The sequence below is a fragment of the Oryctolagus cuniculus genome, chromosome 15, assembly GCF_051225735.1.
Source record: "Oryctolagus cuniculus isolate XC-2025 breed Fujian yellow rabbit chromosome 15, ASM5122573v1, whole genome shotgun sequence".
In the NCBI taxonomy this organism is placed as follows: Eukaryota; Metazoa; Chordata; class Mammalia; order Lagomorpha; family Leporidae; genus Oryctolagus; species Oryctolagus cuniculus.
The window spans coordinates 85,822,496-85,849,657 of NC_142881.1; the positions used below are offsets into that span (position 1 = coordinate 85,822,496).

Here is a 27,162-nt window from a genome sequence, read left to right on the forward strand (position 1 = left end):
TGGGTGGATTCTTTTTATTCAATTTAATTTATTTATGAGCGAGAGAGCAAGTACTTCCATCCCATGGTTCACTCTCCAAATGCCCAAAACAGCTGGGGTTGGGCTGAGGCCAAAGCTGTGAACCAGAAACCCAATCCAGGTCTCCCCGTGGGTGGCAGGAACCCAGTGACTTGAGCCATCCCGCCGTCTCCCAGGGTCTCTGCTGGCAGGAAGCTGGAGTCAGGATTCCAGGGCAGGAGTTGAAGTTCAGATCCTCCGGTGTGGGACACAGGCAGGTTAATCGCCAGGCCGCGGGCACACTGGGTGTGGGGCAGATGTCATTGACAGGGACACAGTACCACTGCAGAAGATGAGCCGCTGCCACGCAGCGGGGCCAGGCGAGGAGGCGTGGCTGGAGTGGCTTCCACAGATGAGTGGATTGCTCACGCTCCCTCCACGCAGACGGCTTCTTGCAGCAAAGGAGCGGTATTTCCCCTCAGGAAAGAGGCGCCGTAGAGTCTATTCCTCAGGTTCTATTATGTGCCCCCCCCAGCCCCCGTATCGAGTCCACACAACTGTCCATCACCAGCCTTGGGTGTTCCAGTTTAAAACGTCCACCAGCGCGGGCAGGAGTGGAGACGGCCGCCTGTTCACAGCTCAATCACCTGTGCATCTCTGCAAAGGAAGAGAATCCCCTTGAAGGCTTGTAGGCAGAGCGCTGTGCCCTGCCGCATCCCCCTGCAGGTGCCCAGACTTGCGTCACGCAGCTCAGCAGACACCAAGTTCACCAGCCGGTCCCAGCGCAGCGGGACACTGCTGGTGCAACACAGCAAGAGACCCTTCGGGTGGCTTCTAGAAAAAGGGGAACATTTGTCAGACAGAGCTCAGCTAGGGGGCTGTGTTCTTGCCTGCCAGACGGGGGCCCACAAAGCCTCATCCACTTTGACGAGGAGAAGGGAAGTGCTTGATCTTTGAGGCTGATGGACACTCTGTGAGGGAGAAGTGTCACTTCCAGTAGCTCGGGGTTTGTGCAGATCGGAGCAGGTGCCACAAGGGACAAGGTGGATGACCTACAGGAAGTCAACGACAAGCCCCATGCATACAGCAGAGGGAAAGACATCGCTGTGCTTCGTGCATCAGCTTTGAAGGGTGGGAAGAGCAGCATAGACGCGTTTGCAAACGGTGGGGGGTGGGGCGGGGCGGGGGGACCCAGAAGAGAAGTTGAAGCCACCAAACCAGACCCCGATATGCTAGAGCTCGGACTGGAAGCTGGGGAGAGCCTGCTGTGGTCACTTTCAGCTAAGGGCGACATGCACAAGACCACATTTGCATGAACTTCACATCAACATTATCTATAGGGGCCGGTGTGGTGGTGTAGCAGGTAAAGCTGCCGCCTGCTGTGCCAGCATCCCATATGGGCACAGGTTCAAGTCCAGGCTGCTTCACTTCCAATCCAGCTCTCTGCTATGGCCTGGGAAAGCAGTAGAAGATGGCCCAAGTCCTTGGGCCCCTGCACCCGCATGGGAGACCCAGAAGAAGCACCTGGCTCCTGGCTTTGGATCAGCATAGCTCTGGCCATTTCTACCATTTGGGGAGTGAATCAGCAGATGGAAGACCTCTCTCTGTCTCTCGTTCTTTCTGTCTGTAACTCTGCCTCTCAAATAAATAAATAATAAAACCTTTAAAAGAAAATAAGGCCATACCTAAAGTATGAACACATGAGAAAGTCAGCATCCAAGCCCCGCCCAGGTGTGAGACACAACAGGAAACTCCATGAAAAAAGCAGCCAAGATATAAAACGTTCAGGAATAAACTTCATAAGGAATGAGATCCCTGTAAGAGGAAAATCTGGAAATTTCCCCAAAATACACAAAAATAGACTTGCAAAAAAAGAAAGAGTCTGTCTTTTCTTGGAAGACAACTTCGCATCATTGAGACATCAATCATCTTCAATGTAACAGGTGACGGCCACGCAGCCTCATAAAAGTACCCAGGTTGTTTCCACGGAAGGATTCTGAAGTGGATTCTAAAATAGATACGGGGGAGGAGCTGGGCGGGAACAGCAAGCGTGCAGCTGCAGAAAGGGAGCCCAGTGTGGCGTGTTGGCGTGGGGGCATCCGTCCTCCAGGCGCCGGGGCACACGGGCACCAGTGCAGGACGTGGAGCCAGCAGCGCGCGGACACTAGAAATACCCCAGGTTCACGTGGCAGTTCAGAACACTGTGAAAGCGGCAAGAGAAACACTGGGAAATTCGATACCTTTTCAAAATGGGAGTGCCGTGGTCAGACTGCCACTTGACACAAAGGGAAAACTGGACCTGCAGCTCAACCCACGCACCAGAATAACTGTCAAAAAAGACTAGGATCGAAATAGAAATTGAAATTATACAAGTACTAGAAACATATGTGTGTGTGCACACTTGTTCATGTACAGACATGTAAAGTTTTTAAAATGTTATGAAAATTTGTTTATATGTAAAAGGAGTTTTAATTGAGCACATAGTTGTAAAAGAAACACAAGAAAGATACACTAGGGGGGCTGGTGCTGTGGCATAGCGGGTAAAGCTGCTCCCTACAGTGCCGGCATCCCATATGGGCTCTGGTTCTAGTCCCGGCAGCTCCACTTCTGATCCAGCTCTCTGCTGTGGCCTGGGAAAGCAGTAGAAGATGGCCCAAGACCTTGGGCCACTGCACCTGCATGAGAGACCTGGCCGCTGGCTTCAGATTGGCCCAGCTCTGGCTGTTGTGGCCAACAGAGGAGTAAACCAGCAGATGGAAGATCTCTCTCTCTCTGTCTCCCTCTCTCTCTCTCTCTCTTTATCTCTCTCTCTCTGCTTCTCCTTCTCTCTCTGTATAACTCTGACTTTCAAATAAATAAGTAAATCTTTAAAAAAAAAAAAAAAAGATACACTGGGAACCGTTGGAAATGGAATTGTGAAACCAGCAGACAGCGAGAGGGTGGGGTGGACAGTTATGGGAAGCAGGCTCTTCTGGATTTATCTGCCTGCATAAGCTGATCTTTGAGCCCTGTGCATGTCTTACATACTCAAAAGGAAAAGGCTTTTTAAAAAAGAAGCATTAAAAATAGCATACAGAGTGAAACAAGTGTGTTTCCCCCACCGCAAAGAGGACATAATGAGGTTCATTTGGACACAACATTCTGTGCACACACAGAGGGCTCAATTTTAAGGGCAAAAAGTGCCCCAGAGCCGTTCTCGAGTTCACCAAGCAGGTTTGTCGTCGGAGAATGTTATGGTTCTGGAAGGACTATCTCGGCGTTATTCGGGTTGAGCCAGTGCGTAGAAGCATTTCCATGGTGGAAACCAAGGCTTTCATTCTGAAGCAGGCAAGACTCAAGCGGGAAGTGGAGAAAGCTTAGGGCACTGAGCTTGCGACTTAAATGCAGACACCTTGGCCCTGACCGTGGGAAGGACCAAGAAACAAGGAAACCTCAGTAGCCGAGAGCAGTGAGCACACACACTTCCCAGATCTTGGTCTCTAAAACTCACTCTGCAGGGGAGGGGGGAGGAAAAAATAAAAGCAATATCGGGCTCCCCGGGGAAATGGGTGACTCAGGGTGAGCAGAGATCAAGGCTACAGCTTCTGAAGTCTCGAGGAGCCTCTGGAAGTGATTGCACCGGCCAGTGCAAGACAATTTGAGCAGCAGAAAGAATCACGGTGGCAATGAAATAAAATGCATTCAAATCTTTGGGGAAAAAATAGCCTCTTTCCTCCCTTCCTTCTTCCCATCCCCTACCTGTCTTCCACGGAAGAGTGTCAGCTCTGAGATGCTAAGATAGGAGCGCACTCAGGTGGAACTGCCGACGTCAATACCTGGTCGAGCAGAGTTGGGGGAGGAATCGCTGAGGGTCAGGATATTGCCATGGTCCCTGGGTGCAAGCCCTTGGGTCATTCACTAATTTAAAAGGGGACCCTTTAAGCTCTACAAAGTGGAGGGCTAGCAGCGGCTTCCTTAATCAAGCCACCAAAGTGTCACCCACGGGGAGCTGGCCTGGCCACCTGAGCGATGAGATAAAAGACGTGCAGCGATGCACATCACCTCCATGGTGTTCTTGGTGTCCCCCACCCCCCAAAATCAATCTGGATCTACTCAAGGGAAAACAACCAGACAAACACAGAAAGTGGGCATTATATGAAATGCTGGCTCAGGTACTTCAGAACTGACCACGCTGTGGGCGCAGTGACAGAGGGGCTGTGACTGGGCAGGAGAGACAGTGGTGACCCACGGAGGGCTAAGAAATAGCCTGAGACCTACTCCAATTTTCAAGGTGGTCAGTTTCCCAAAAAGCATGAGGGGGGGGTGGTAAAGCGGAGAAGATCCAAGCTCAGTGTATCTGGGGGATGGGCACAGAGACTGCTGTTTTGCTAACTTCTCTCTGGCTTTGAAGATTTTACCCCTAGGACAGAGGGCAAGAGAGGAGACGGAAGACTGCCCCAGCCTGGGGTCACCTTCCTGGGTTGGCGTGACTGGGGCTGCCACCCTGGGTGGGGAGTGTGGATGGTGACGCTGAAATTCACACCAACCCGGTGGAGAGAATAGGACCTTCCCTAGCAGCAGGGGTCGTCCAGCTGCGGTGCTCAAAAGCCCAGCCCCTCTGCGGCCCCCTGCAGTACAAGCTTTGCTCACTCTGAGCCCCAAAGCAGGTGACAAGCAGCTGCAGAGAGATGGTGGTTTTGTTTTTGTTTTTGTTTTCATCAAACAGAGTAAACTGGCTAATGGTTAGATTGGCAACTGAAACAGCAGGACTTAGCAAAAAAAAAAAAAAAAAAAGGAAGGAAGAAAAGACTACGCTCTGTGCTCTGTTAAAACCCAGCTGTGGCTCACTAGGCTAATCCTCTGCCTGCGGCACCAGCACACCGGGTTCTAGTCCCAGTTGGGGCGCCAGTTCTGTCCAGGTTGCTCCTCTTCCAGTCCAGCTCTCTGCTGTGGCCCAGGAGTGCAGTGGAGGATGGCCCAGGTCCTTGGGCCCTGCACCCATATGGGAGACCAGGAGAAGCACCTGGCTCCTGGCTTCAGATCGGCACAGCGCACTGGCCATGGTGGCCATTTTGGGGGGTGAACCAATGGAAGGAAGAGCTTTCTCTCTGTCTGTCTCTCACTGTCTAACTGCCTGTCAAAATCAAACAAACAAACAAACATACCAAAAAAAAACCAGCTTTCTCAGCTCTGGTTGGGCAAGTGCTCCGTAGCTTCCCTTGAAGTCTTGCCAGTATTCTCTTAATGATCCCGGCACAGACTTGCAGGCCACTGGTTAGCTGCCCTACATAACCGGGGTGAGGGAGGAGTGTGCAGAGGAGCCCCAGGCCACCCTGGGGCAGCCACTGCCTGCCTTCCTTTCGCTATAGGTGAGCACTCGCACAACCGGCTTTTTGGAGAAACTGGGATTTAGCCTGCAAAACAGGAGAGCAGGAAGCTCACTGCCCAAGGCTTCCAAGGTGCCTTGGAGCGCAGGCGAAGCTCTCCTCGGGAGAGTGGCTAGCTCAGCCTGAGCCTTCTCCTTTGGCTGTGACCACTGCTGACTCAGCCTGACTCCGTGTGGTGTGAGTTTGGGAAACTGGATTGCCCTGCCCCTCTGGGAGAGGTCCTCTCTGTGGGGAGGAAGGAGCTCTGCAGGACGCCAGCCAGCCCCTCCCTCCCATGGTGCATTTCTTCTCCCCTTCCTCTCCCCACCTGCCTCGCTTCACATTCCTGCACTGGGCTTTCCAAGCGTTTACTGCTGAAGAAGCGTTCCAGCCACTCCTGCCTCTTGCAGCCCTGATGGCTCCAAATAGTCCAGAAGCTTCCATCTTGTGTCTTCCCTGTAGCCCCCACCCGACCCTGCACCAACAGGGCATCGTGGCAGGTCTCAGTCTCTCCCTGTTTCCACCTGGGCTGTCTCCTGTCTGTCCCCATAATGTACAAAAGAATAGTCCACCTATCCCTGACCTGGAGCTTCTCAGTGGTTGACCAGATGTCTCAGGAAAGAATTCGCCTCTGCTTAAAACATAAGACCTAGGGAGCTTGGGTGAGTACCCCCAGACTCAAGGCAATGTGCACGTGGACACCCTCTCCACTGAGCCACCGGCACCCATGGCTGGTCTGCTTGTGCCCCTGTAGACGGAGGGAGCTTGTCTTGTCTTTGCTTTCTCTTCTCTCTGCAGCACCTAGCCCAGAACCTCCTGCCCACTCCCTCTTCTCTTTCGTGAGGACCCGCCCCATTGGAGACACCTGCTGAGAGCTTGTGCCAGGGGCGTGGACTGAAGGGCTCTGCATAAGGGCAAGATCTCACCCAGGGACTGCTGGAGCCCTTGAGTGCAGCAGCCTGCCACGCCCACCCCCAACACCTGCCGCTACAGAGGACTGGCCAAGTGTGCATCTGAGTCCCCTGCAGAGGGTGCCCAGGGCAGAGGAGGGAGGGAAAGACAGGCAGTGGAGCAAATGGCAGAGACAGAGGGAAAAGGAACGCCTTCCCCTGGCCCGCTGGCCGCCACCTTACCTTGGCGTCCTCTTCTTCCGCACTGTGCTGTCTGGAAACAGGGAGATGAGCGTTAGGTAGGAGAGCCTGCGACCACGCTCTGGCCCGCCCCATGTCCCGGCTGGGCAGGTGGCGGCGGGGCCAGAGCCAGCCCTCCTCTGGCAGAGCCGAAGGGTTCCCTGGGCTGGAGCCGCTACTCAGGCACTGCTCTTGGTACAGTGCTCTGCCCCCTGCCCCGCCCCCTTCCTTTGGCACCACTGGAGCTTCCAGCTCTGATTGTGTGGGGGGCCGGGTATTCTCTAGGGTCCCCCCAGGGAGCTGCAACCCTGCTCCGGTCAAGTGCAGCAACCAGGAGCCCAGTGGGGCTCCGCCATCCTGCCCCCAGGGCCACCGCGTGGAAAACTGCTGGCTTTGCTGGCGACACCCTGCGGTGAAGGGCATTCAGCCCCATGTTGTGTTTTGCTGGTGAAACTTGCAAAACTGACGGTCCCAGGGTCCACCTGGGAGGCCTTCCCTGCAGGTGTCACGGGGTACGGACACTCCCGATGCGGCTCGCATGCACCCAGCTCAGTTTGCGTTAGCAGGGGCAGCGTGGCAGTGAGTAGGACTTGCCTAACTTGGGAAAACAGGTGCAGCTGGGCCCACAGAGGTGGTGTGGGCAGCAGCTCCCAGCACCCACTCACTCCTGGGCCCAGCCTCAAGGCCCCAGGGGCTGGATTTCTCTGATTACATCAGCTGAATGGAAATTATGGGGGCTGGCGCTCTGGCGTACTAAGCTAAGCCTCCACCTGTGGCACCGGCATCCCATATGGGCGTCGGTTCGAGTCCCAGTTGCTCTTCCGATCCAGCTCTCTGCTGTGGCCTAGAAAAGCAGTGGAAGATGGCCCAGGTGCTTGGGCCCCTGCACCCACATGGGAGACCTGGAAGAACCTCCCGGCTCCTGGCTTCGGGTTGGTCCAGCTCCAGCCATTGCGGCCAATTGGGGAGTGAACCAGCAGATGGAAGACCTCTCTCTCCCTCCATCTGTTTGTAACTCTGCCCCTCACATAAATTAAAAAAAAAAAAAAAAAACGGAAATAGGAAATGGCGGTTAAAAGCCAACATCATCTCCTCTCGCTACCTGATTCTCAGGTACCAAGAGTAGCAAAGTGGAAAAGCAGAGAGACGGGAAGGCAGAGAAAGAGACAAAGAGACACACAGTTATAGGGACAAAGAGACACACAGTTATAGGGACAGAGACGGGACGAGTGTACGAGAGCCAGAGCTGGAGAGAGGGAGAGACAGACAGACACAGACAGGCCCCCGGCTCAGTCCCTGGGCCTTTATGCTCTCTGCAGCCAATGCTGCGGAGCTGCCCCAGTGGGGAGGCCACGGCGGCAGGGCCAGCCCAGGCGTCCCCAGTCTGCCTCCTGGCCCGGCCCGGCCCCGGCCCGGCCCCGCCCCAGCCCCGCCCCGGCCCCGCCCTGGCCCGTACCGCTGAGGCCCACAACGGTGCTTCTCAGGTCTGAAGACTCGTTGTCCCACAAGTGTTTCCTGATCACGCAGATCTTCAAGGCCAGGAAGCCGGCGGAGATGGCCACGCCCACGGCCGCCCCGATGATGGCGTACTTGAAGTCTGCAGTGCAGGGGCAGTTGGACACCAGGGCTTCAGACACCGCTCGCCTCGCCGTGGGTTTCCTCCTTTCACATTCCCCCGGGGAGCTGCAAAGGCCCCCACGTGGACCGTGGGTTCTACACTCCCTGCCTGAGCCAGTGTGCTCCCCGCCGTGTCCTTGTCTTTCTAGAACATCCTTCAGGAGTGGAAACCCTTCCCACCTTTGAAGACTCATTTACATCCAACCCAAGACAGCGTAGCAGAGCTGGATAAAGTGGTTAGCCATCCCGGCAGCCCTGGAGGCGAGCATGGCCCTTGGTCTGCACTGGCCAGCGGGCACTAGTACCAACAGCGCGCGCGCACACACACACACACACACACACACGCCTGCCTGGGATTTTTTGCAGGGCCACCTACCGATGTCAGTTCCAGCAGCCTTGCCTGTCTCCAGCACTTGTGCGCTTCCCACATCTGCAAAGACAGAAAGCCCCGGGCCTGCTGAGACACCGCCTGGCCCCACTTGGCCAGACAGAGCAGCTGAGGTCAGGGCGGGAGGTCACAGGCCAGACCCAGGTCCCCAGTCACCCATGCCCACCCACCTGGGCTCCAGGCCCTTCCGCTTGGCCACCACCATGGGAAGCCCTGGTCTCCCCCAAAGACTTGGAGCACTGAAAAGCCTGCCTGGGAATGCAGTAGTTCAACGAAGCCAGCTCCCAACACATGTGTGCGTGCTATCTGCTAACAAGGGGCCCTCCCTCTGGCCTGGGCTTGGCTCCACCCCTCTCCACCACTACCTGGTGGTGGCTCCAGGTCACTGCCTCCCAGACCCTCCCCCTGTGTGGGCTAGCTCTCCTCCCCATGTCGCTGTGGTTGACAATCGCCTTAACTGACACGGATGTTGATTTAACACGGCCCAGCACTGGCGTGGGTCAGGCACCTTCCTAGGACCTTGTAAGGACCTTCCTAGGACCTTGTAAGCTTTCAAACCACGGGTTGAGCCTTTTTCTTTTTCTGAAAGATTTGTTGATTTATTTTGACCACTGGTTCACTTCCCGGATGGCCACAGCAGCTAGTGTTGGGCCAGGTCAAAGCCAGGAGCCAGGAGCTTCAGACAGGTCTCCCATGCAAGTGCAGGGGCCCAAGCACCTGGGCCATCCTCTGCTGCTGTCCCAGGTGCATGAGCAGGGAGCTGGATGGGGAGTGGAGCAGCCGGGACTGGAAGCAGCAGCCACGTGGGATGCCGGCGTCGCAGGCAGCGGCTTTACCTGCTCCACCTACGCTGGCCCCTGAGAGTACAACCTGACAAGGCTGACACAGGCAAGGCAGCGGTGTGTTAGTATCTGCAGGGGGTGGCTCCCAAGGCCCCTAGCGGATGCCACCAATGTTTGTGTCCTACACACACACAAAGCTTAATTTAGGGCCTGGGGTTGGGGAACAGCAGTTTAATCTGCTGCTTGTGACGCTAGCTCCCAAGGTGACTGAGAAGGCAGTGGAAGATGGCCCAAGTACTCGGGTCCCTGCCGCCCACCCATGTGGGAGACCAGGGTGATGGAGTTCCTGGATCCTGGCTTTATCCTGGCCCAGATCTGGCTGTAGTGGTCATTTAAGGACAGAACCAGCAGATGGAAGATCATTATCACTTTCTCTCTCTTTCTCTCTCTCTCTCTCAAATAAATAAATTATTATTTTTTTTTTTTGACAGGCAGAGTGGACAGTGAGAGAGACAGAGAGAAAGGTCTTCCTTTGCCGTTGGTTCACCCTCCAATGGCCGCCGCGGCCGGCGCGCTGCGGCCGGCGCACCGCGCTGATCCGATGGCAGGAGCCAGGAGCCAGGTGCTTTTCCTGGTCTCCCATGGGGTGCAGGGCCCAAGCACCTGGGCCATCCTCCACTGCACTCCCTAGCCACAGCAGAGGGCTGGCCTGGAAGAGGGGCAACCGGGACAGAATCCGGTGCCCCGACCGGGACTAGAACCCGGTGTGCCGGCGCCGCTAGGCGGAGGATTAGCCTAGTGAGCCGCGGCGCCAGCCCAAATAAATTAATTAATAAATTAATAAATAACTGTTCAAAAAGTTTAGGGCCCAGCATTGCAGCACAGCGGGTTAAGTTGCCACCTGAGATGCTGGTATCCTGTATGTATGACCACCAGTTCAAGTCCTGGCTGCTCCACTTCTGATTCTGCTCCCTGCTAATGTTCCTGGGAAAGCAATGGAAGATGGCCCAAGTACAAGGACTCCTGCACCCACGTGGAAGACCCAGATGGAGTTCCTGGCTCCTGGCTCTGGGGAGTGAACCAGAAGATAGAAGATCTCTCTCTCTCTCTCTCTCTCTCTCTTTCTCTCTCCCCTGCTCTGCCTTTCACACAAATAAAATAAACCTTGAAAAAATAAAAATGAGGTTTAATTTATACAATAGCCACAATTAGAAAATTAACCACAGCTAATAATAAATAGAGCAATTATAACAACACACTGTTAAAAAGTTATTTACAACTCAGGAATCGTTTATTTCTGGAATTTTTCCATGGGGTATTTTCAGATGGCCACTGACCACAGGGATCTGACACCACAGAGCGGGAAGCCACAGATCACAGAGTGACTCTGGTGCGATTCCCAGCCCTTCAAGGCCAAGGGCTGGGTGGGAGAAGGGTGAGGCCGCATCTGAGTTTCGCGCCCACGCTTCCCATGCAGGCCCTGTTTCTCATCAAAGGCAGAGGCCACTTGCCCGGGACAGGCCAGCTGTCCCCGGCTGAGCAGGAGTCTGTCCGTGTCCGGAGCCCTGAATGCCACCCCGCCCAGGGTGAGTGATGGCCTGGACAATTGGACCCCTCCAGAGGCCAAGCTGTCTCCTCCAAGGCCATGGAAGCCAAGGGGGAGACGAACAGATGGCAGAGGACAGCTTTCTCCCGTGTGTGTCTGATGGCGGAGGAGGTTCATTGTAACAGAGTTCTGGGATTTTCTGGTGGCCTAAGTGGAGATAAAGCCTGACAGTTCAATGCACAGGCCTTTTGGAAATGCAAACTCTTCCTGCCTCCTGCAGAGGGAAGCCCTCACGCCGGGCACCTCCAACACACACGCTGATGAGGACAACCCCATTCTGTCCTTCTCTGTAGCCCAGGCGGGGAGCTTCCTTCTATGGGCCTCTTATTGTTTCTTTACATCAACCCTGCTGCTGTGCGCAGGGGAGTGGGATCCAGAGGTGGGAACAGCCACGGACAAGAGTAGAAATCCAGCCGGGACTGACCCCCTGCGTTCTGAGCCACGTAGGCTGCATCCTCGCCCTGTCCTGGGCCTTTTGCTGAAGCTCCTACCTCTCTCTCTGCACTATTGAGGCAGGGGCAGGAGGGCGGCCAGAGGAGAGCAGGGCGTCTATCAGGGGGGCCGGGCCCCTCAAGGACAGCCTCTCCCTGCCCCACACGCACACACACAGGGACAGATGCACAGAGGGACATCTTGCCTGATCTCCCACGCAGGGGACCGCCCCTTGCTGAGCAGGCACACCCCGCCCCCTGCTGGCCTCAGCTTTCTCCATCAATTGGCCCAGCAGGTGCCCTGCCCCCCCCCCGGGGGGGCACTCAGCTGCTCCTGCCCCGCCCTGTCGCAGGGGTCCATGGCTGGGCTCAGCTCTGCCCTCCACGCCCTGTCCCCTAATCCCTGCCCTCCGACAGGCTTCCAGCTCCCCTCTCTCCACGGGGTCCCTTGCTGGGAGACAGACCTGGGCCTGGGGCCGAGCTGCGCACGGCAGTGGGCAACATCCCAGTCATTCCTGCGAGCCAGGCTGACGGCCACTCGGGGGCAGCCTTTCCCCTCCTTGGGGAGGGAAGCCGCAGTGCCGCCCGCCCTCCATGCCCCAAGCTTGGAGCCCAGGCCACAGCCAAAACGAAGGAGCTCTCGGTGACAGTTCGTTCCCAGCGTAGCAGCTCGGCCCACCCTCCCCCACCTCCTGCCGGCATCACGAGTCCCATGCGGGCTGTAGACCCCAGTGTGAGTTCCTCCCCACCCTCCCCCACCCCAGCTTTGCAAAGCAGCTGCAGGAAGGACCCTAGAGGGCCCAGCGCAGCCGGAGGAGTCCAGAGGGCTCCACGCCGCAGTGCTCAGAGGTATGCGAAACCCTGGCATCAGAGGAGGCAGCAGCAGCCTCCTGGGGCTCGCTCAGCTGGGATTCTCTCCTGCAACAAGAAGGCCGGACGTGGGGAGAGCGGGCAGGGCTGCACAGGGACCACAGACTCACCAAAGCAGGGGTAGACCCAGAGCTAGGCTCATCCGGGGGCTGTCCACATCGAGCCAGGAGCTGGGAGCTAGCACATGGCCCTTGCTGCTGGCCATGGCACAGAGCATCAGGCTGCCTCTAGCTGGGCCTGTTGATGTTCTGGAAGTTTCCACAGCCTCCACCAGGTCAAAGGGCCCTGAACACACAAGCGGGTCCCCTTTAACGCTGCCTTGCTCCGGCCGGCTGAGAGCCTATCTCCGGCATCCAGACTTCTCTATGTTGGCCACCTGTCGGACCCAACCTCGATGAGGGGGCTGACACTCTCTGCCACCCATCTGGGCAGCATTGGGCTGCATGGCTCCCACTTGTGGGCCGGTGGGCGTGCCCACACTCAGATGTCACTCCCTAAGTATCTGAACTAAAAATAGGGGCGAGGCTGCCCTCTGTGTGTGTCAGCGGATGCCTGGCCACATTCAAACGTCGCAGAGCAACGCCCAGACGCAGAGCTGGTGAATTCCAACATTCTCGGCTGCAGGAGGGAGCTTCGGGTGTCCAAAGCCAGCATCCGTCCTCTCCTCGAACATCCCACGTAAAGAAATAAACTCCCCACACAAGAGCAACCCGAGATCCATGCCCCCACCACCACCATGATGGAGCTCACGGGGTGATGGGAGACAAGATTTAAACCAGAGACTGCACGCTGGTCTCCACGAGCAGGAGGACCTCCGAACCGCTGTGCCTGGGGTGGACATGTGTTGGGTGAGCAGCTGTGGCCATCAACGGCTGCAGGGCCTTGGTTTTCCCCCTGGGGAGCCACCTCCATGTGCCTCCTGCAGGACCGGATGGCCGTGGGAACCATACTGATCAATTAGCATATTCCTGCTTCCCATCAACCGTGGTTGGTGGAGAAGCAGGGCGGGTGCTGCAATCCTGGCCAGTAAGACTCTACCCTGGGACTTTGGGGGCCATATCATGCAACGGAAGTGTGTTCTGGAATGGAGAACTGAGGGGCTGTGACCAAGTCCTAAAGGCTGGTTTCAGGCTCCTGAATCTAGCTTTGCCTAAAGTACCACCCCTTGGACTTTTCCAGTGTCTCAGCAAAGAAACATCTTCTCTTTCTCACTCTTACCTGAGCTAGGCAGCTGGCAGCAACAACCCAAGGAATCCTGGGGACTCAGGTGGCGGGTGCTGCTACAAGTGAGTTGCCACACAACGCAGCCTCATATGCACCTGACTAAGGGGCTGCAAGCAAAGCAACACTCTGTACCCCTGGGCCTTTGCACGTGCGGTATTAGTTCAAACAGTTGGAAAGTTCTTACTTATCCTTCCAGACCCAGCACAAAAGTCGCCTCTGCTGGCAGGGCCCTCTGGCTCTCTGTGCACCCAGGATCATCCTGGCCACTCTGTCCGCCCTCTCCCTGCCCTGAAGATTGCTCTGGAACAGGCAAGACACCAACACCCCAGGTGGGCTGCTTCTCCAAGATGGCCCAGCAGGCCCCTCAGAGCTTGGCTCGGATTCCTCTCCAGGGAGATGTGGGGGACAGTAGAAGCAGAACGTCCATTACCCAAGAGCTTCTGTGCCTTCAACCGGAAGTGGCCGGGAGTGACAAGGTTGAGTTCATAGCACCGAGCCACGCGGGGTTCAAACACAGAGAAACCAATCAGGTGATGGCATTGTGCTGCGACCCTGCCTGGCCTCCCTTGCGAATGCCTCTGCCTACCCCAGGAGACTGGGAACCCCGGAGGCCCACGGAACACGGCCTGCAGCCCCCAGCATGCGAGAGGCTTGGAAAGCAAATGGGACATGCAGGGTCCCAGAAGGAAGGGCGGTTCAGTCAAGCTTCCCCCGCTCCCCGCCCCGCTGTTTCAGTCTGCTCCTCGAAGACGGGGGTGCAAGACTCTGACGTGTAGAGAGAACTCGCCAGAGCTCCTGGCTCTCGTCCGATTCTCCTGAGCCTCCTGCAGCGCCAGCTGCCCTCGAGGTCCGAGTGGAGCACCAGGCACTGTTCTAACCGGGCTGCCCTGGGTGCTGCGGGGGCTGCCGGAGCTGGTGCAGAGCTCAAGAATGGCTGTGCTCCTCTGACCTTGAACTTCCGGTCCTCTGTGGGACTTTAGGAGCTGGAAAGAAGCAAATCCACCACAGCTGCGGGTCCAACCCCCCTCTCTGGAGCCAAATGCCAGGCTCCTGCTGTCTGCATTGGCTTCCGCCAGGGCCTGGACCCTTCTCTGGCATTGCCTGCCCTGCAGAATCCTCAGACTTGCGGTCGTAAGCCCAGATCCCACCTGGCTTCGGGTCACCCTCTTCTGTAGTCCCGAGAATGCGACTCGAGCTGCAGGCGTCACGTGAGCAGGATGCCCGCCCGAGGCTGACTGTGCTGTGTAAGGGTCCAAGAGAAAAGAAAATGCAGGCAAAAGCAGGGCCAAGCTGGGAGGGCTCCGGGGCTCTGTGGGCAGCCTGCAGGTGCCTCCATAGTCCCCAGGGAGCCCCCACCCACGGAAGCAGAGAACACAGGAGACCTCAGTGCAGAGCAGCCGCGTTGCAAACCCAGCTGCAGACCCCCAGCCTGATGTTCGGGGAAGACGGCAGTGAGTGAGGGATTCTGTCCGCAGGGCATCCCCGCTGGCCAGGAACATCCACGGCCATTGCCACCAACAGGTTGGAGGTGAGTCCCAATGCAGGCCAGGGTTTCAGGAAAGCCTCTTTGAGGGGAATCACATCTTACACCTGTGCTCCGGATGCACCGATCCTGCTGTGACCAACATGCTGGCAGGCAAGGGTCCCAGACAACCCAAGGGTAGGGGGGAGTCTCAAGGCTGGCCTTGAGGGATGGTGGCTCCGCCCCGCCCCTGCCCTGGCTCAGGCTTTGCACATGCCTCTGTGCCCTGGCCCGTTGTCCCACACCACCCTGGCCACCCTGGGCACAGGCAATCTGAGTTCTTCAAGGCTCTGTCAGCCAGGTCACGGACACCCCGGGCAGAAACGGGAGGCGGGAGGCCACAGGAGGCCACCGGGCAGGCGGAGAGGCCAGTGGAGCCTGGGAGACACCAGGGTGAGGGCCTCCCCCTTCCAGAAATAGCAGTGTAATTAAGAGGAAAACAGTAACAGAGGGTGACCAGACGGTATCCAAGCTTGTGCCCACTCTGCTGGTCCTGAGCAATCTTTGCTAATTAATTCTTAAAGATTCACACACTGGGATTAAAACACTCAGCTCACAGAAGCCAAACAAATCAATAACTCTTCAGGCTAATGGAGGGGCTGCCCCGGGGGGAGGGGCTCTGGGCCCTGAGAGCTTCCCCCAAAGGCCGGGAGGGGAGCTTCCCAGAGGTCCCAGACGCATGGAGACCGGGAAGCGGTGACCCTAAGCTGCACCCAGCCAGGGAGCTGTTGCTGCCTTGATGGACACCGGGGTGCTGGCCTTGACATTGGGGCCAAATGGGAGGACTCACAGCCAGCACTCCCTGAGGGGTGGGCCCACCTCTGAACCCCTCTGAAATGTCCCTGTGACCCCACAGCGGCTGGGAGGGAAGGCTCTCAGGGAGGGGCACGGGTTTCCATTGTGCCACCTGTTGCTCAGCGGGTGGGGCTTTGGGCCCAGCTGAGCTCAGCGGCGCCCTCTGCCGTGAGGCCACACACAGAGGGTGGCTGGGGCCCTCCCCCTCCCCCTGCCCCCAAAGCATGCACAGAGACAGGTGGGGCTGGGGACCACCTCCCACCAGCAAGCAGTGGGTGGGTGGGGGAGGAAGACCCTACATGGAGATGGGGATCCCCCCCAACCGGGGAATTGTGGGGGGGGGATCACACCAGCAGGAGGCCGGGAGAAAGGTATGCAGATCAGAAAGAGGTGCTTCTTCCCGCAAGGCGCAGGGTTCGCTGTTTGCATTAGTGCTGGAGCCAAGACCTCCCAAGGCCTGGGCAGGGCCAGCGAAGACACGCCCGCCCGGCAGAGGGATGCTGGCGCTGGGACCCAAGCGGGCCTGCCTTCTCCGAGAGCAGTGCAAGATAACTAATTAATGATGGCAAAGGATCGCACGGAGGAGAGGGTTGCATACCCGTTAAGTGGTGGGGTTATTATTATTCATGCAATATTCATAGCGGGCTTTTCAGCCTCTGCAAAGCTGCGCTCCAGAGTCCCTGGGGACCCTGCCGAGGGGAGCGCGCTGGATGACAGTTGGCCCTGGCCATGACGTGGCAGAGGACAGCGGCAGGCCACCCCGGAGCCCCTGGGCAGACCCAGGGCGACCGCCTGCTTCCTCCCCTACGATGCCTGCTGCGTGCCGGGCTCTGTGCCGTCGCCCAGGTGCCAACTGCAGAGCCCAGGGCACGCCCCATCCCAGATAATCCCTGCTTCAGGTAGCTCACGAAAACGCGCATCAGGAAGAAGCTACGCACAAACGTCGAATTTTTTCCCTACAAATAAATATATCTTTTCATTCTATTTTCCACGGACATTATGAAGCACCCTTGCATTTAAGCAACCAATCAACCACACCACAGCCCAGCCCACATCCCCCTGGGGACCCTGCAGTCCCCTCCCCAAGGGTCCCCTTACTGAGTGGGGGGCTCAGTCCCACCCACTGCCCCCCAGTGGTGCCAGGGTCTTGTGGACACAGTGGGAGAGAGCCAGGCCTGGCCCAAGCCACCTGGAGCCCCTGCACCCTCTAAGACCAGGGATGGGGCTTGCCCCAGCTCAGACTCCCCACCCCCTCATACTGCCCAAGCCCTAGCCTGCCCCTCCAGCAGAGACACCAAGCTGAAGAAGGCAGCAAAGCTCTCTCGGATCTGATCTGTTGCAATTGAAATAAAACCGCCCCCTTGCGGCGATTCTGCTTGGGACACCTGCATCCCTGGGGCGGAGTTCCGGCTCCACCCCCAATTCCAGCTTCCTGCTGATATGTGCACGGGGAGGCCCTCGCTCCGCTTCTGATCCAGCTCCCTGCTAATGCACCTGGGAAGGCAGCAGAGGATGTCCTAAGTGCTTGGGTCCCCGGCACTCACGTTGGAAACCAGACTGAGTTGCAGGCTCCTGGCTTTGGCCCGCCCCAGCCCCACCCCTGGCTGGTGTGGGCATGTGGGGACTGAGCCAGCAGGTGGAGGATGTCTGTCTGTCTCTGTCCCCTCTCTAGATTCCCAGAGGCCTCCAGTTTGTGGTTTCTGTTTCAGCTGCAGTGGCCCACAGCGCGCACGGCGCACACACACACACCCCTCCCCTGTATCTGGGTGCCGGCCCCCTTCCTGATCTTTGAGAAAATTTCCAAACATCTCTGCATATGGAGATAGCCATACACGTGGGTCCCAGAGCCAGGGTCCAGGCAGTGGCCTCCCTGGGGGACAGTGACCCTCCTTCTTGAGACTCACGTGTGATGTACGAGGTCTGGGTTTGGAGCCTGGCTCTGGGGCAGAGTCCAGAGTGGCTACAGAGTCACTAGGCTGCTTCGAGTTGAACACGGTGTCTCCACGGGGCCCGTGTGACTCACTTGTCAGGGTTCGCCTGCAGTGTGCCCAGCACCCCGGAGTCAGCTCAGGGACCTTCTGTGAATGTCTCCGGGTTCAGGGATGCTTGGCAGCCCAAGCTTTCTCCCCAGACAGCAAGACTCCAAACAGGCTCATTTCAGACCCCCATTCCTAGAACAATGGCACTGTTTCCCCATTCCTCTCGCTAAGCATAGCCAAAGCCCTGAGGTAACACCTTCATATTAAAAAGCAAAGGCAGAGGGTAAGTGTTGTGGCAAACCAGGTTAAGCTGCTGCTCGGGAAACCCTCATCCGATATTAGTACGCTACTCCGCTTCCGGCCCGACCTCCTGCTAACGCTCCGGGGAGGCAGCAGATGGTGGCTCAAGTGTTTGGGGCCCTGTCACTCATGCTGGCTCTTGGCTTAAGCCTGGCACAGCCCCAGCTGCTGTAGCCCCAACAGATAAAAAATCTCTCTCCCTCCCTCCCTCTCTCTGTCTCTGTCTCACTGTCTCTCTGTCTGTCTCTCTCTCTCTCTCTATCTCTACGTCTTTCACTATCTCATTCTTCCATTCAAATAAAGAAACAAATAATGATACAATAAGGAATTCTGGAATGCCAGGAAGTGGTAACGAATACTGAAAAGAGTAAAAATAAGAATAATTTAAATACAGTTTCATTCTCCTCTTAATATTTCCAAGTTACATTGTGCATAACTCTGACTTTCAAATAAATAAATAAATCTTTAAAAAAAAACAAGAAAAGTCTGACTTCTGACATGCCATTTCAATAAACTGGAAAAAGAGGAGCAAAGTCAACCAGGGCAGACAGAGGAAATAAATCACCACGGTCGGAACAGACATCAATTAGATTGGAAATAGAAAATCAGTGAAAAAAAAAAAAAACTGGCTCTTTGACAACCTGAGTCAAATTGAAAATCCTCTGGAAAAACTGGTAAAGATAAAAAGGGAGAAGACACCAGTTACCAATGTCAGGAATGAAGGAGGGCTATCACTACAGACCCCACAGACATCGCAAGGAGAAAACGGGAATGCATCCCATCAACAACACTGCACATGAAATTTTATTTAGAAAACAGACCACTTCCTCAAAAAGCACACACTCCTACAACTCACCCAATACAAAAAAAGATACAGTGGATAACCCTGAACTAGTAAAGAAATTGAATTCATAATTTGCAAATTTCCAAATAAGACATCTGTAGGCTCAGGCAGTTTGAAAGGAGAGGCCTAACAAATGTTCAGAGAATTAACAATGTGTTCCAGAAAAAACAGAAGAGGAGAGAAATGTCTAGTTCACTTTATTTTGAAACTGACATTAGCCTTACAGTAAAATCAGCCAAGCGCCACAGTGTACCTCATGGATATAGAACAAAAACACTTTATAAAGAATTAGCAAGCAGAATTCAGCAATGTACATAAATAACTAAGCCACATGACCACCTGGGGCTTATTCCAGGTATACAAGGCTGGTTCGATATTCAGAAATGAATCAAGGAATCCTATCATTCTCAAGGAACTTTAAAAACCTTATGGGGGCTGGCTCCATGGTGCATTGGGTTAATTCTCCTCCTGCAGTGCCGGCATCCCATGTGGGCACCGCTTTAAGTCCTGGCTGCCCCTCTTCCAATTCAGCTCTCTGCTATGGGCTGGGAAAGCAGAGGAAGATGGCCCAAGTCCTTGGGCCCCTGAACCCACATAGGAGACCAGGAGGAAGCACTGGCTCCTGGCTTCAGATTGGCCCAGCTCCAGCCGTTGCAGCCATCTGGGGAGCGAACCAACGGAAGGAAGACCTTTCTCTCTGTCTCTCCCTCTCACTGTTTGTAATTCTACCTCTCAAATAAATAAATAAAATCTTTAAAAAAAAAACCTTATGGAAAATGGATTATACATCGATGTATTTTGAGGCAAAAAAAAAAAGAAAAGAAAAGAAATCCAGGCACAGTTTTTTCATAACATGCATTTACATGAGCTTTCTGTTAAATTTAAGAGAGAGAGAGACATTTAAAGTCAGAGAGAGATTCTATCCACAGGTGCACTCCCCAAATACCCAGCAATGGTTGGAGCTAAGCCAGGCTGCAGCCAGGAGCCAGAAGTTCATTCCGGGTCTCCCACACGGGGGCAGGACACCAAGTCCTGGATCCATCACCTGTGCTGTGCCCCAGAGAGTGCATCAGCAGGAAGCTAGGATGGCTCTCAAACCCAGGCACTCAGATAGGAGACACCGGTGTCTCATCCAGCATCTCAGCCGCTGGGCCAAACACCTACACCACCCATGAGCTTTTTTCAAGACTGCTGTGTTAAAAGTCAGATTATCATAGCACGTGATGTAAGGAAAGCATTTGACAACACTCTATCCATTCATGGGAAAAAAAAAAAAAACACACACAAGAAACTAGGATCAGAGAAAAAGTCCTCAACATCATAAAGACTATATAAAAACACTTGCAGCTCACACATTTCATGCTGAGAAATGGCTTACTTTCTCACTGAGACAAGAAACAAGACAAGGATGTTTGCCATCACCACCCCTGTGTAACACAGCCCTGCAAGGTCCTGCCAGGCCAAGCCAGGCAAGCGAAGGAGAGAGAGACTTCTTGTTTGGGAAGGAAAAACTAAAATGGCCCCTATTGCGAGACACTGTGATGGTCTAACTCCAAAACCCCCGGCGGGAGCTGAAAAATAATTCTTAGAATAAGTGAGTCACTAACTCAATACAAGATACAAGAGCAACACACACAACCCAGTTGGATTCTGTTAAGTCTATCAGTCATACACAGGAAGGAAATCGTTCAAACCAAGGCCGGCATTGTGGAGCAACACAGGAAGCCACTACCTGCTGTGCCCACATCCCATGTAAGGCACTCCGGTTCAGACTGGCCGCTCTGCTTCTGATCCAGCTCCCTGCTAATGCACCTACAGAGGCAGTAGTGCTTGGGTCCCTGTCATCCATGTGGGAGACTCAGATGGAGTTCCTGGCTCCTGGCTTCAGCCTGGCCCAGCCCCTGGGTTCACTGCAGCCACTTGGGGAGTGAACCAGCAGATGCAAGATCCCTTTCTGTGTATGTGTGTGTGTGTGTGTGTGTGTCTCTTTTTCTCTATAACTCTGCCTTTGCAATACATCTTTTAAAAAGAGAGGAATTTTGAGTACAATGTAATTTAGCATCAAACAAAAAAACTTAAATATTTAGTTTTAAGTCTAATAGTACACATGCACATTTCATATGCTAAAAAAACCACAACACCAAAAGAGATCAAAAAGGATCTTAATACGCAAGAATATGCAGGAAGTTCATGGAAAGCGCAACATATTAAAGCTATCAAATCTTCCCAAGCTGATCTCTTGTTTTGACTAAAAACCCAGTAAGATTTCCTTTGTAGATTGACAAGGAGAGGCAAAGTGATGAGAACCGCTAAACAAAGTGTTGACTAGACAGACTGAACAGGGGGCCGCTCGGCCGTCTAGAGAGACTTGATACAGCTCCAGGAACCCACGCTGTGAAGTATCAGCAGAGGCACAGACACACGCATCCGTTGAAAAGAAGTGAGAGCCCCAAGGTGGCCCCACCCAGTACGGCCGACTGTTTCTCAGGTCGGGAGAGGAAGGCTGGGTGTGTGCTCTTTCTTTTTCTTTTTCACTCAATAGTGCCAGAGTAAGTGGCCGGCTGTGGGGGCAGGGTGGGGATTTGTTGAACTGTATGCATATCTTATACAAAAATGAACTCAACCTGTCTGAGGTCCCAGCATCCCCCGGTGCCTTCCGCTCCCCTGCCAAGAGACCCTGCCACGTTTGTCTTGCTTTGTTTTCCTTACATTTCTGAGGCCTTCTTATGCAGCCAAAGAGGAGTTCTACGAGTGTTTCAGAAAGTTCCAGAAAAAGTCGAATAAGCAGATAAGTGTATTGTACTGCCAAAAAACTGGAAATCCACACATAGCAGGGTCTTCCAAAAATCCATGGAAAAATGTAGATTATGAAAAAATTTCGTATTTTTTGCACCACAATAAAGTTAGCCTTTATTCCATTTTTGCGCCAACTTTCTGAAATCCACCTGCCCACCAAGAATCCTCTCTCACTAAAATTCACAACTGCCTTGGCAGCAACCTGGACCAGGGGAGAAGCTGTCAAGAAAGATTTTTACAAAGATCTCAGGGACTAAGAGCCCAGGCATAAAGTGATGACTTTGACTTGTAAGATAAAAACGAATTTAATTCTCTTTACCCAGGCCTCTGCCATCTTTTCATTATAAATGAAGGGGCGGAGGGGGCTGGGGGGTCTCTGCTCTTCCCCATAACTCTGGCTCCTTCTGTGAAGAATGTTTTCGGCAGTGGAATATAATTAAAGGGATATTGTATTTCTTTTATCATCATGATGATAATAATACATAGATTTCAATGGATGCTTTCCAACAGCATTAAAACGGAGACAGATGGCTGACACTTGAGCTGGAATGAGAGCCCACAGGAATATTTTATATTGCAGGGTTTTTTTTTTTAAATGGAAGATATACACCTCTTATAACATGCCTGGAAATTCCACCAAAATTTTTCAAGATTTTAGCAAAATTTAAAAATATTAATGGGCAGGTATTGAAGTGGTAAATGATTGATTTGGAAGTGGGCTGACCACCCAACCTGACAAGTAGTGTTCAGTCTTACATCACGATGTCCGCAGTAAATAGTGTTGCAGAGGCACATGTCTGAGCAAGACGGCCACTGAGCAGAAATCAAATAGGGAACGGATAGCCCAGATCCAGTCATTAGGGAATATTTAGGCCAACCCCCAGACGAGGGCTGTCTCGTGGGGAACAGGGAGTGAGGGAAGCTGTGACCTCACAGCTCACGTCATGAAACACAGGGCCGAGCAGACGTTCTGGATTCCATAGGCTACCTTGGCAGAGCCAGCTCATGCCACCCCTGGCCACAATGGGGTCCTGTCCTGGAGGCACAGCAAGGGCCATGGGGCACACTGCTGGGCCCACTGGGGCGCCCTGGAATGTATTCAGTAGTGTGTGTAAAAGTGCTGGGTCAGCACCGAGGTTTCTAATCAATACTGACTACACTATGATTGTCTAAGACAATACCTCTTTTCCTAAGAAATACACACCGAGGGCCACCATCGCGACATAGCAGGTTAAGCCGCCGCCAGCGACGGCAGCATGCCATATCAGAGCACTGGTTCAGATCCCAGCTGCTCTGTTTCCGATCCAGCTCCCCGCTAATGCAGCTGGGAAAGCAGAAAAGGATGGTCCAAGTGCTTGGGCCCCTGCAACCCACGTGGGAGACCTGGACAGAATTCCCAGCTTTGCGGGCTTTGCCTCTGGCTGTTGGGGGCATCTGGGGAGTGACCTAGCAGATGGAATCTCTCTCTTTCTCTGTTTCTTTCCCTATCTCTGTTTTTCCTTTTGTCTTGTAACTCTGCCTTTCAACTAAATAAATATTTTTTTAAAAAAATTAAAATTAGATCCTTTCTTGAGGCCATGCTCAAAAGTGTATTTCAAATAATTCAATACAAGGCCGGCGCCGCGGCTCACTAGGCTAATCCTCCGCCTAGCGGCGCCGGCACACCGGGTTCTAGTCCCAGTCGGGGCGCCGGATTCTGTCCCGGTTGCCCCTCTTCCAGGCCAGCCCTCTGCTGTGGCCAGGGAGTGCAGTGGAGGATGGCCCAGGTGCTTGGGCCCTGCACCCCATGGGAGACCAGGAAAAGCACCTGGCTCCTGGCTCCTGCCATCGGATCAGCGCGGTGCGCCGGCCGCAGCGCGCCGGCCGCGGCGGCCATTGGAGGGTGAACCAACGGCAAAGGAAGACCTTTCTCTCTGTCTCTCTCTCTCACTGTCCACTCTGCCTGTCAAAAAAAAAATAAAAAAATAAAAAAAAAAATAAAAAAATAAAATAAATAAATAATTCAATACAACCATTTTAAAATAATAAAAAATAACATGTTTCTTAGACAAGGCAGGAAAATCAAATAGACAAAAAGGAGATGACTGATCACATTTGATATCACATGTAGAGACTTGGGTCCAACAAAAGATGCCGCAAAGATAAGAGATTAACAACACCCCAAGAAAGGCTGTTTTGCAGATGAACAGACAAATAACTAACGTCTTGAAAAAAATACACGAAAGACCAGTCAATACAGAGCAGTTTACAGAAAAGAAGACTGGCTATGCGATTCACTGTAGAGAAAATGGCTATTCTCCGTATGGCTGGGGACACACAGCCTGGAAACCTCGAGGTTGTAGTTTATACCTCTGCGGTCAGCAAGAATCGAGAAGTGTGACAACATCAAGTCCTACAGCGCGTGCAGGCAAACAGATACGCCCATACCCTGGTGCAGAGCGATTTGGCAATACGAAGGGACTTCAAAAACCTCCCAGAAAGCGGAGATTAACAGCTACGTTTATTTTGGGTGCAAAAGGGTTTGGGCAAATGCATTCTGCAAAACCACGCATGCACCCCGAAGACTTTTGTATCAAAGGGAACACCTGGCCATTGCATTTTTCCAGGAACTTTTTCAAGTACTTTCATAGACTGAAAAAGGAGAACTGTGTATGTTGACAGAGCAGCTTCCTCCCACCAAGAGCACCAGGCTGCCACAGCAGGGGCAGGCAGTTAGAAACAACCCAGTCATCCTGGGAGTGGATACATCAATGAATAACGTGTTTCCCCGGAAGCTTGGTTGAGATTAGAATCAGACCCAGGAGCAGCGGCTGCAGGCTGCTGGCTGTGCAGTGTTTTCCACGCCCACAAGGGCAGGAAGGTGCACAGCCTACATCGGGAGCTAGCTGCTGGCCCTGCTGCGCAGGAAGCCAAACACCTCTGCGTCTACTGTGTGATTTCTCTAGCGGGTGTGTCTCTCTAACTTCCAAGACATCTATTCCTAAAAAGAGAGGAAAAAAACAAAAAAACCACCCACATTTCAATACTTGTAAGTTCAGCGTATGGGGACCCAAGGATGCCACGTCCATGTAGCTTTTTCAAATACATGTTTGCAGCATTTCCGAAACTCTCTGTCCAACCGCTCTCTGGGTAAGGGGAACAGGGGTCCTGGGTCTGGCTCATTTGCACAGTCTTGTGAGCCTGGATGCCTCAGGGTGACGGGACAGAGACCACCGCGCCTCCCCTCTCCCATATGTCCCCTCGCCTGGTCTCCCACCCTCACACACTTGGTTAATGAGTTGTACGAGGTAACCCCTGGGGTCCCCCTTACCAGTCAATTAAGGAAAAGAAAACTCTGTCTCACCTTGCTTTCAACAGGCTGTCCTGTAATTTGTGTGTGTGCACAGACATTTTTTTGTTGAATTCCAAATTAAGAACATGTATGATCATCAACCTGCTTGCTAAGGAGACTAAAGGAAGCTCAGGCCATCGTCTGTGCTTCCCTCCAGTCCGTCTCTTGGGTGGGAGGCCGGGTGGATCTATAACTGTACAACCGTCCCACTGCCACTTTGGCTCTGTCCATGTCAGTTCTCACTCCGTGTCCCTGCTCCCATCAGAGTGCAGGTAGTGTCGTGCCAGTGGTCATCACCCCCTCCCCTTCCATGGGTTCAGAAGCTTGACCTAGTTTTTGTCAGCAAAAGAGCTCTGGTCAAAACCCAGATTTTTCTAGATTCCCAAGCCCAGAGTTCTTTCTGACCATCAGCCCAGAAAGCAAACTGTAAGCTTCAGTTGAAATGACGCGAAAGCGCTGCTCACTGCGGGATCCTAGCGAGAGAAGTCACCCATGCCTGCAGGAGGGACAGAGCCTCCCTGGCTGATGGGGTTCACAGAGGCCCCCAGCTCAGACGACAGCCACCCGGCGTCCACACTCGCCACTTACCCAGGAGGAAGAGGAGGGCCCTCCGCACAGGACTGCTTAAGCCCATGGCTGCCGCTGTGTTCCAGCTCCGGGCAGGGCAGGAAGACTGAGCTGCGGGACCCACGGCTCCGGGGCACAGGCTGCCCGTGACTGGGAGGAAGGAAGCCCCAGCCCGGAGGCTGCTGGTTCCTCTAAGCCCGCTGCGAGGGGGCAGGGGCGGGGAAAGCGCTGGCGTCCAGCCTCTGCCAGGGGCTGGAACAGAGCTGGCGTGGGATCAGAGCGCACTATCCTGGACTGGGGTGCTACCCCTAGGGCTGCCTCCTAAAACCCTCCCCACAGAGCAGGGGGACCCAAGTACGATTTCCTGCCCGGAGATCCGTGCCGGGAGTCTCAGAGGGCAGCGCGGGGCAAGCTGGCCTCCCACCCCACCCTGGAGCAGGAGCTGGAAGTAGCCCCCCAACTCAGCATCCTGCCCAGCACTGCTTGGGTGCCAGGCACCCCTCCGAGTCTGGAAGGGCCTCTCTCCCTTCTCACAGTAATACTTTTCTTTTCTTTTCTTTTCTTTTCTTTTCTTTTCTTTTCTTTTCTTTTCTTTTCTTTTCTTTTAACAGGCAGAGTTAGTGAGAGAGAGAGAGACAGAGAGAAAGGTCTTCCCTCTGCTGGCTCAGCCCCAAATGGCCGCTAATGCCAGTGCACTGCGCCGATCCGCAGCCAGGAAACCAGGTGCTTCTCCTGGTCTCCCATGCGGGTGCAGGGCCCAAGCACTTGGGCCATCCTCCACTGCACTCCCGGGCCACAGCAGAGAGCTGGACTGGAAGAGGAGCACCCGGGACAGAATCCGGCGCCCCAACCGGGACTAGAACCCGGTGTGCCGGCGCCACAGGCAGAGGATTAGCCTAGTGAGCAGTGGCACCAGCCAATATTTTTAACTTTTATTTAAAAATAAAGCAGGTAGGGATTCTCAAAGAAATCAATAGTATTGCAATAGCTATCCAAATATCTTTCATAAAAGAAACTCATGCTGTAGAAATGCCAGTCTACTTCAAAAAATTTATGGAAAAAATGCAATTAAAAGAAATGTTTTTTTTTTTTTTTGACAGGCAGAGTGGACAGTGAGAGAGAGAGAGACAGAGAGAAAGGTCTTCCTTTGCCGTTGGTTCACTCTCCAATGGCCGCCGCGGCCGGCGCGATGCGGCCAGCGCACCGCGCTGATCCGATGGCAGGAGCCAGGAGCCAGGTGCTTTTCCTGGTCTCCCATGGGGTGCAGGGCCCAAGCACCTGGGCCATCCTCCACTGCACTCCCGGGCCACAGCAGAGAGCTGGCCTGGAAGAGGGGCAACCAGGACAGAATCCGGCGCCCCGACCGGGACTAGAACCCGGTGTGCCGGCGCCGCTAGGCAGAGGATTAGCCTGTTGAGCCGCGGCGCCGGCTATGTGGCTTTTTTTTTTTCATCATGCACATTTTCCAGGAGCTTTGTGAAGATCTTTTGGGTGCATGGATTTCCAACCTTTTTTTTTTTTTTTGCACCACAATAAATTTATCTTTTAGCTCCATTTCCCATGAATTGGTTTAAAGTGCCTTCATAAATATGCCTCTTAGCAAGATCTGGAAGCAGGAGAAAGAGCTGCCACCGGCTC

General features: G+C 54.1%; 1 protein-coding gene across 1 annotated transcript; it reads right to left on the bottom strand.

Moving 5' to 3' along the window:
* Nucleotides 1-25,861, bottom strand: TMEM273 (transmembrane protein 273). The gene is made up of 5 exons (XM_008252792.5): nucleotides 25,546-25,861; nucleotides 8,466-8,519; nucleotides 7,929-8,069; nucleotides 6,476-6,506; nucleotides 1-654 (listed from the first exon to the last, which is right to left on the bottom strand). Exons 1-5 carry the CDS (start codon nucleotides 25,589-25,591, stop codon nucleotides 630-632), a joined length of 297 nt encoding a protein of 98 aa, XP_008251014.3. The 5' UTR covers nucleotides 25,592-25,861; the 3' UTR covers nucleotides 1-629.
* Between the last annotated feature and the right edge of the window lie 1,301 nt (nucleotides 25,862-27,162).

Bases quoted from the DNA above. Each gene is read 5' to 3' on its own strand.
- TMEM273 (XM_008252792.5), bottom strand. From the start codon at position 25,591: ATGGGCTTAAGCAGTCCTGTGCGGAGGGCCCTCCTCTTCCTCCTGG. The intron at 8,070-8,465 runs GTAGGTGGCCCT...CCTGCACTGCAG, and splicing joins GGCTGCTGGAACTGACATCG to ACTTCAAGTACGCCATCATC. The intron at 655-6,475 runs GTAAGGTGGCGG...CTTCCTTTGCAG, and splicing joins CGGAAGAAGAGGACGCCAAG to AGATGCACAGGTGATTGAGC.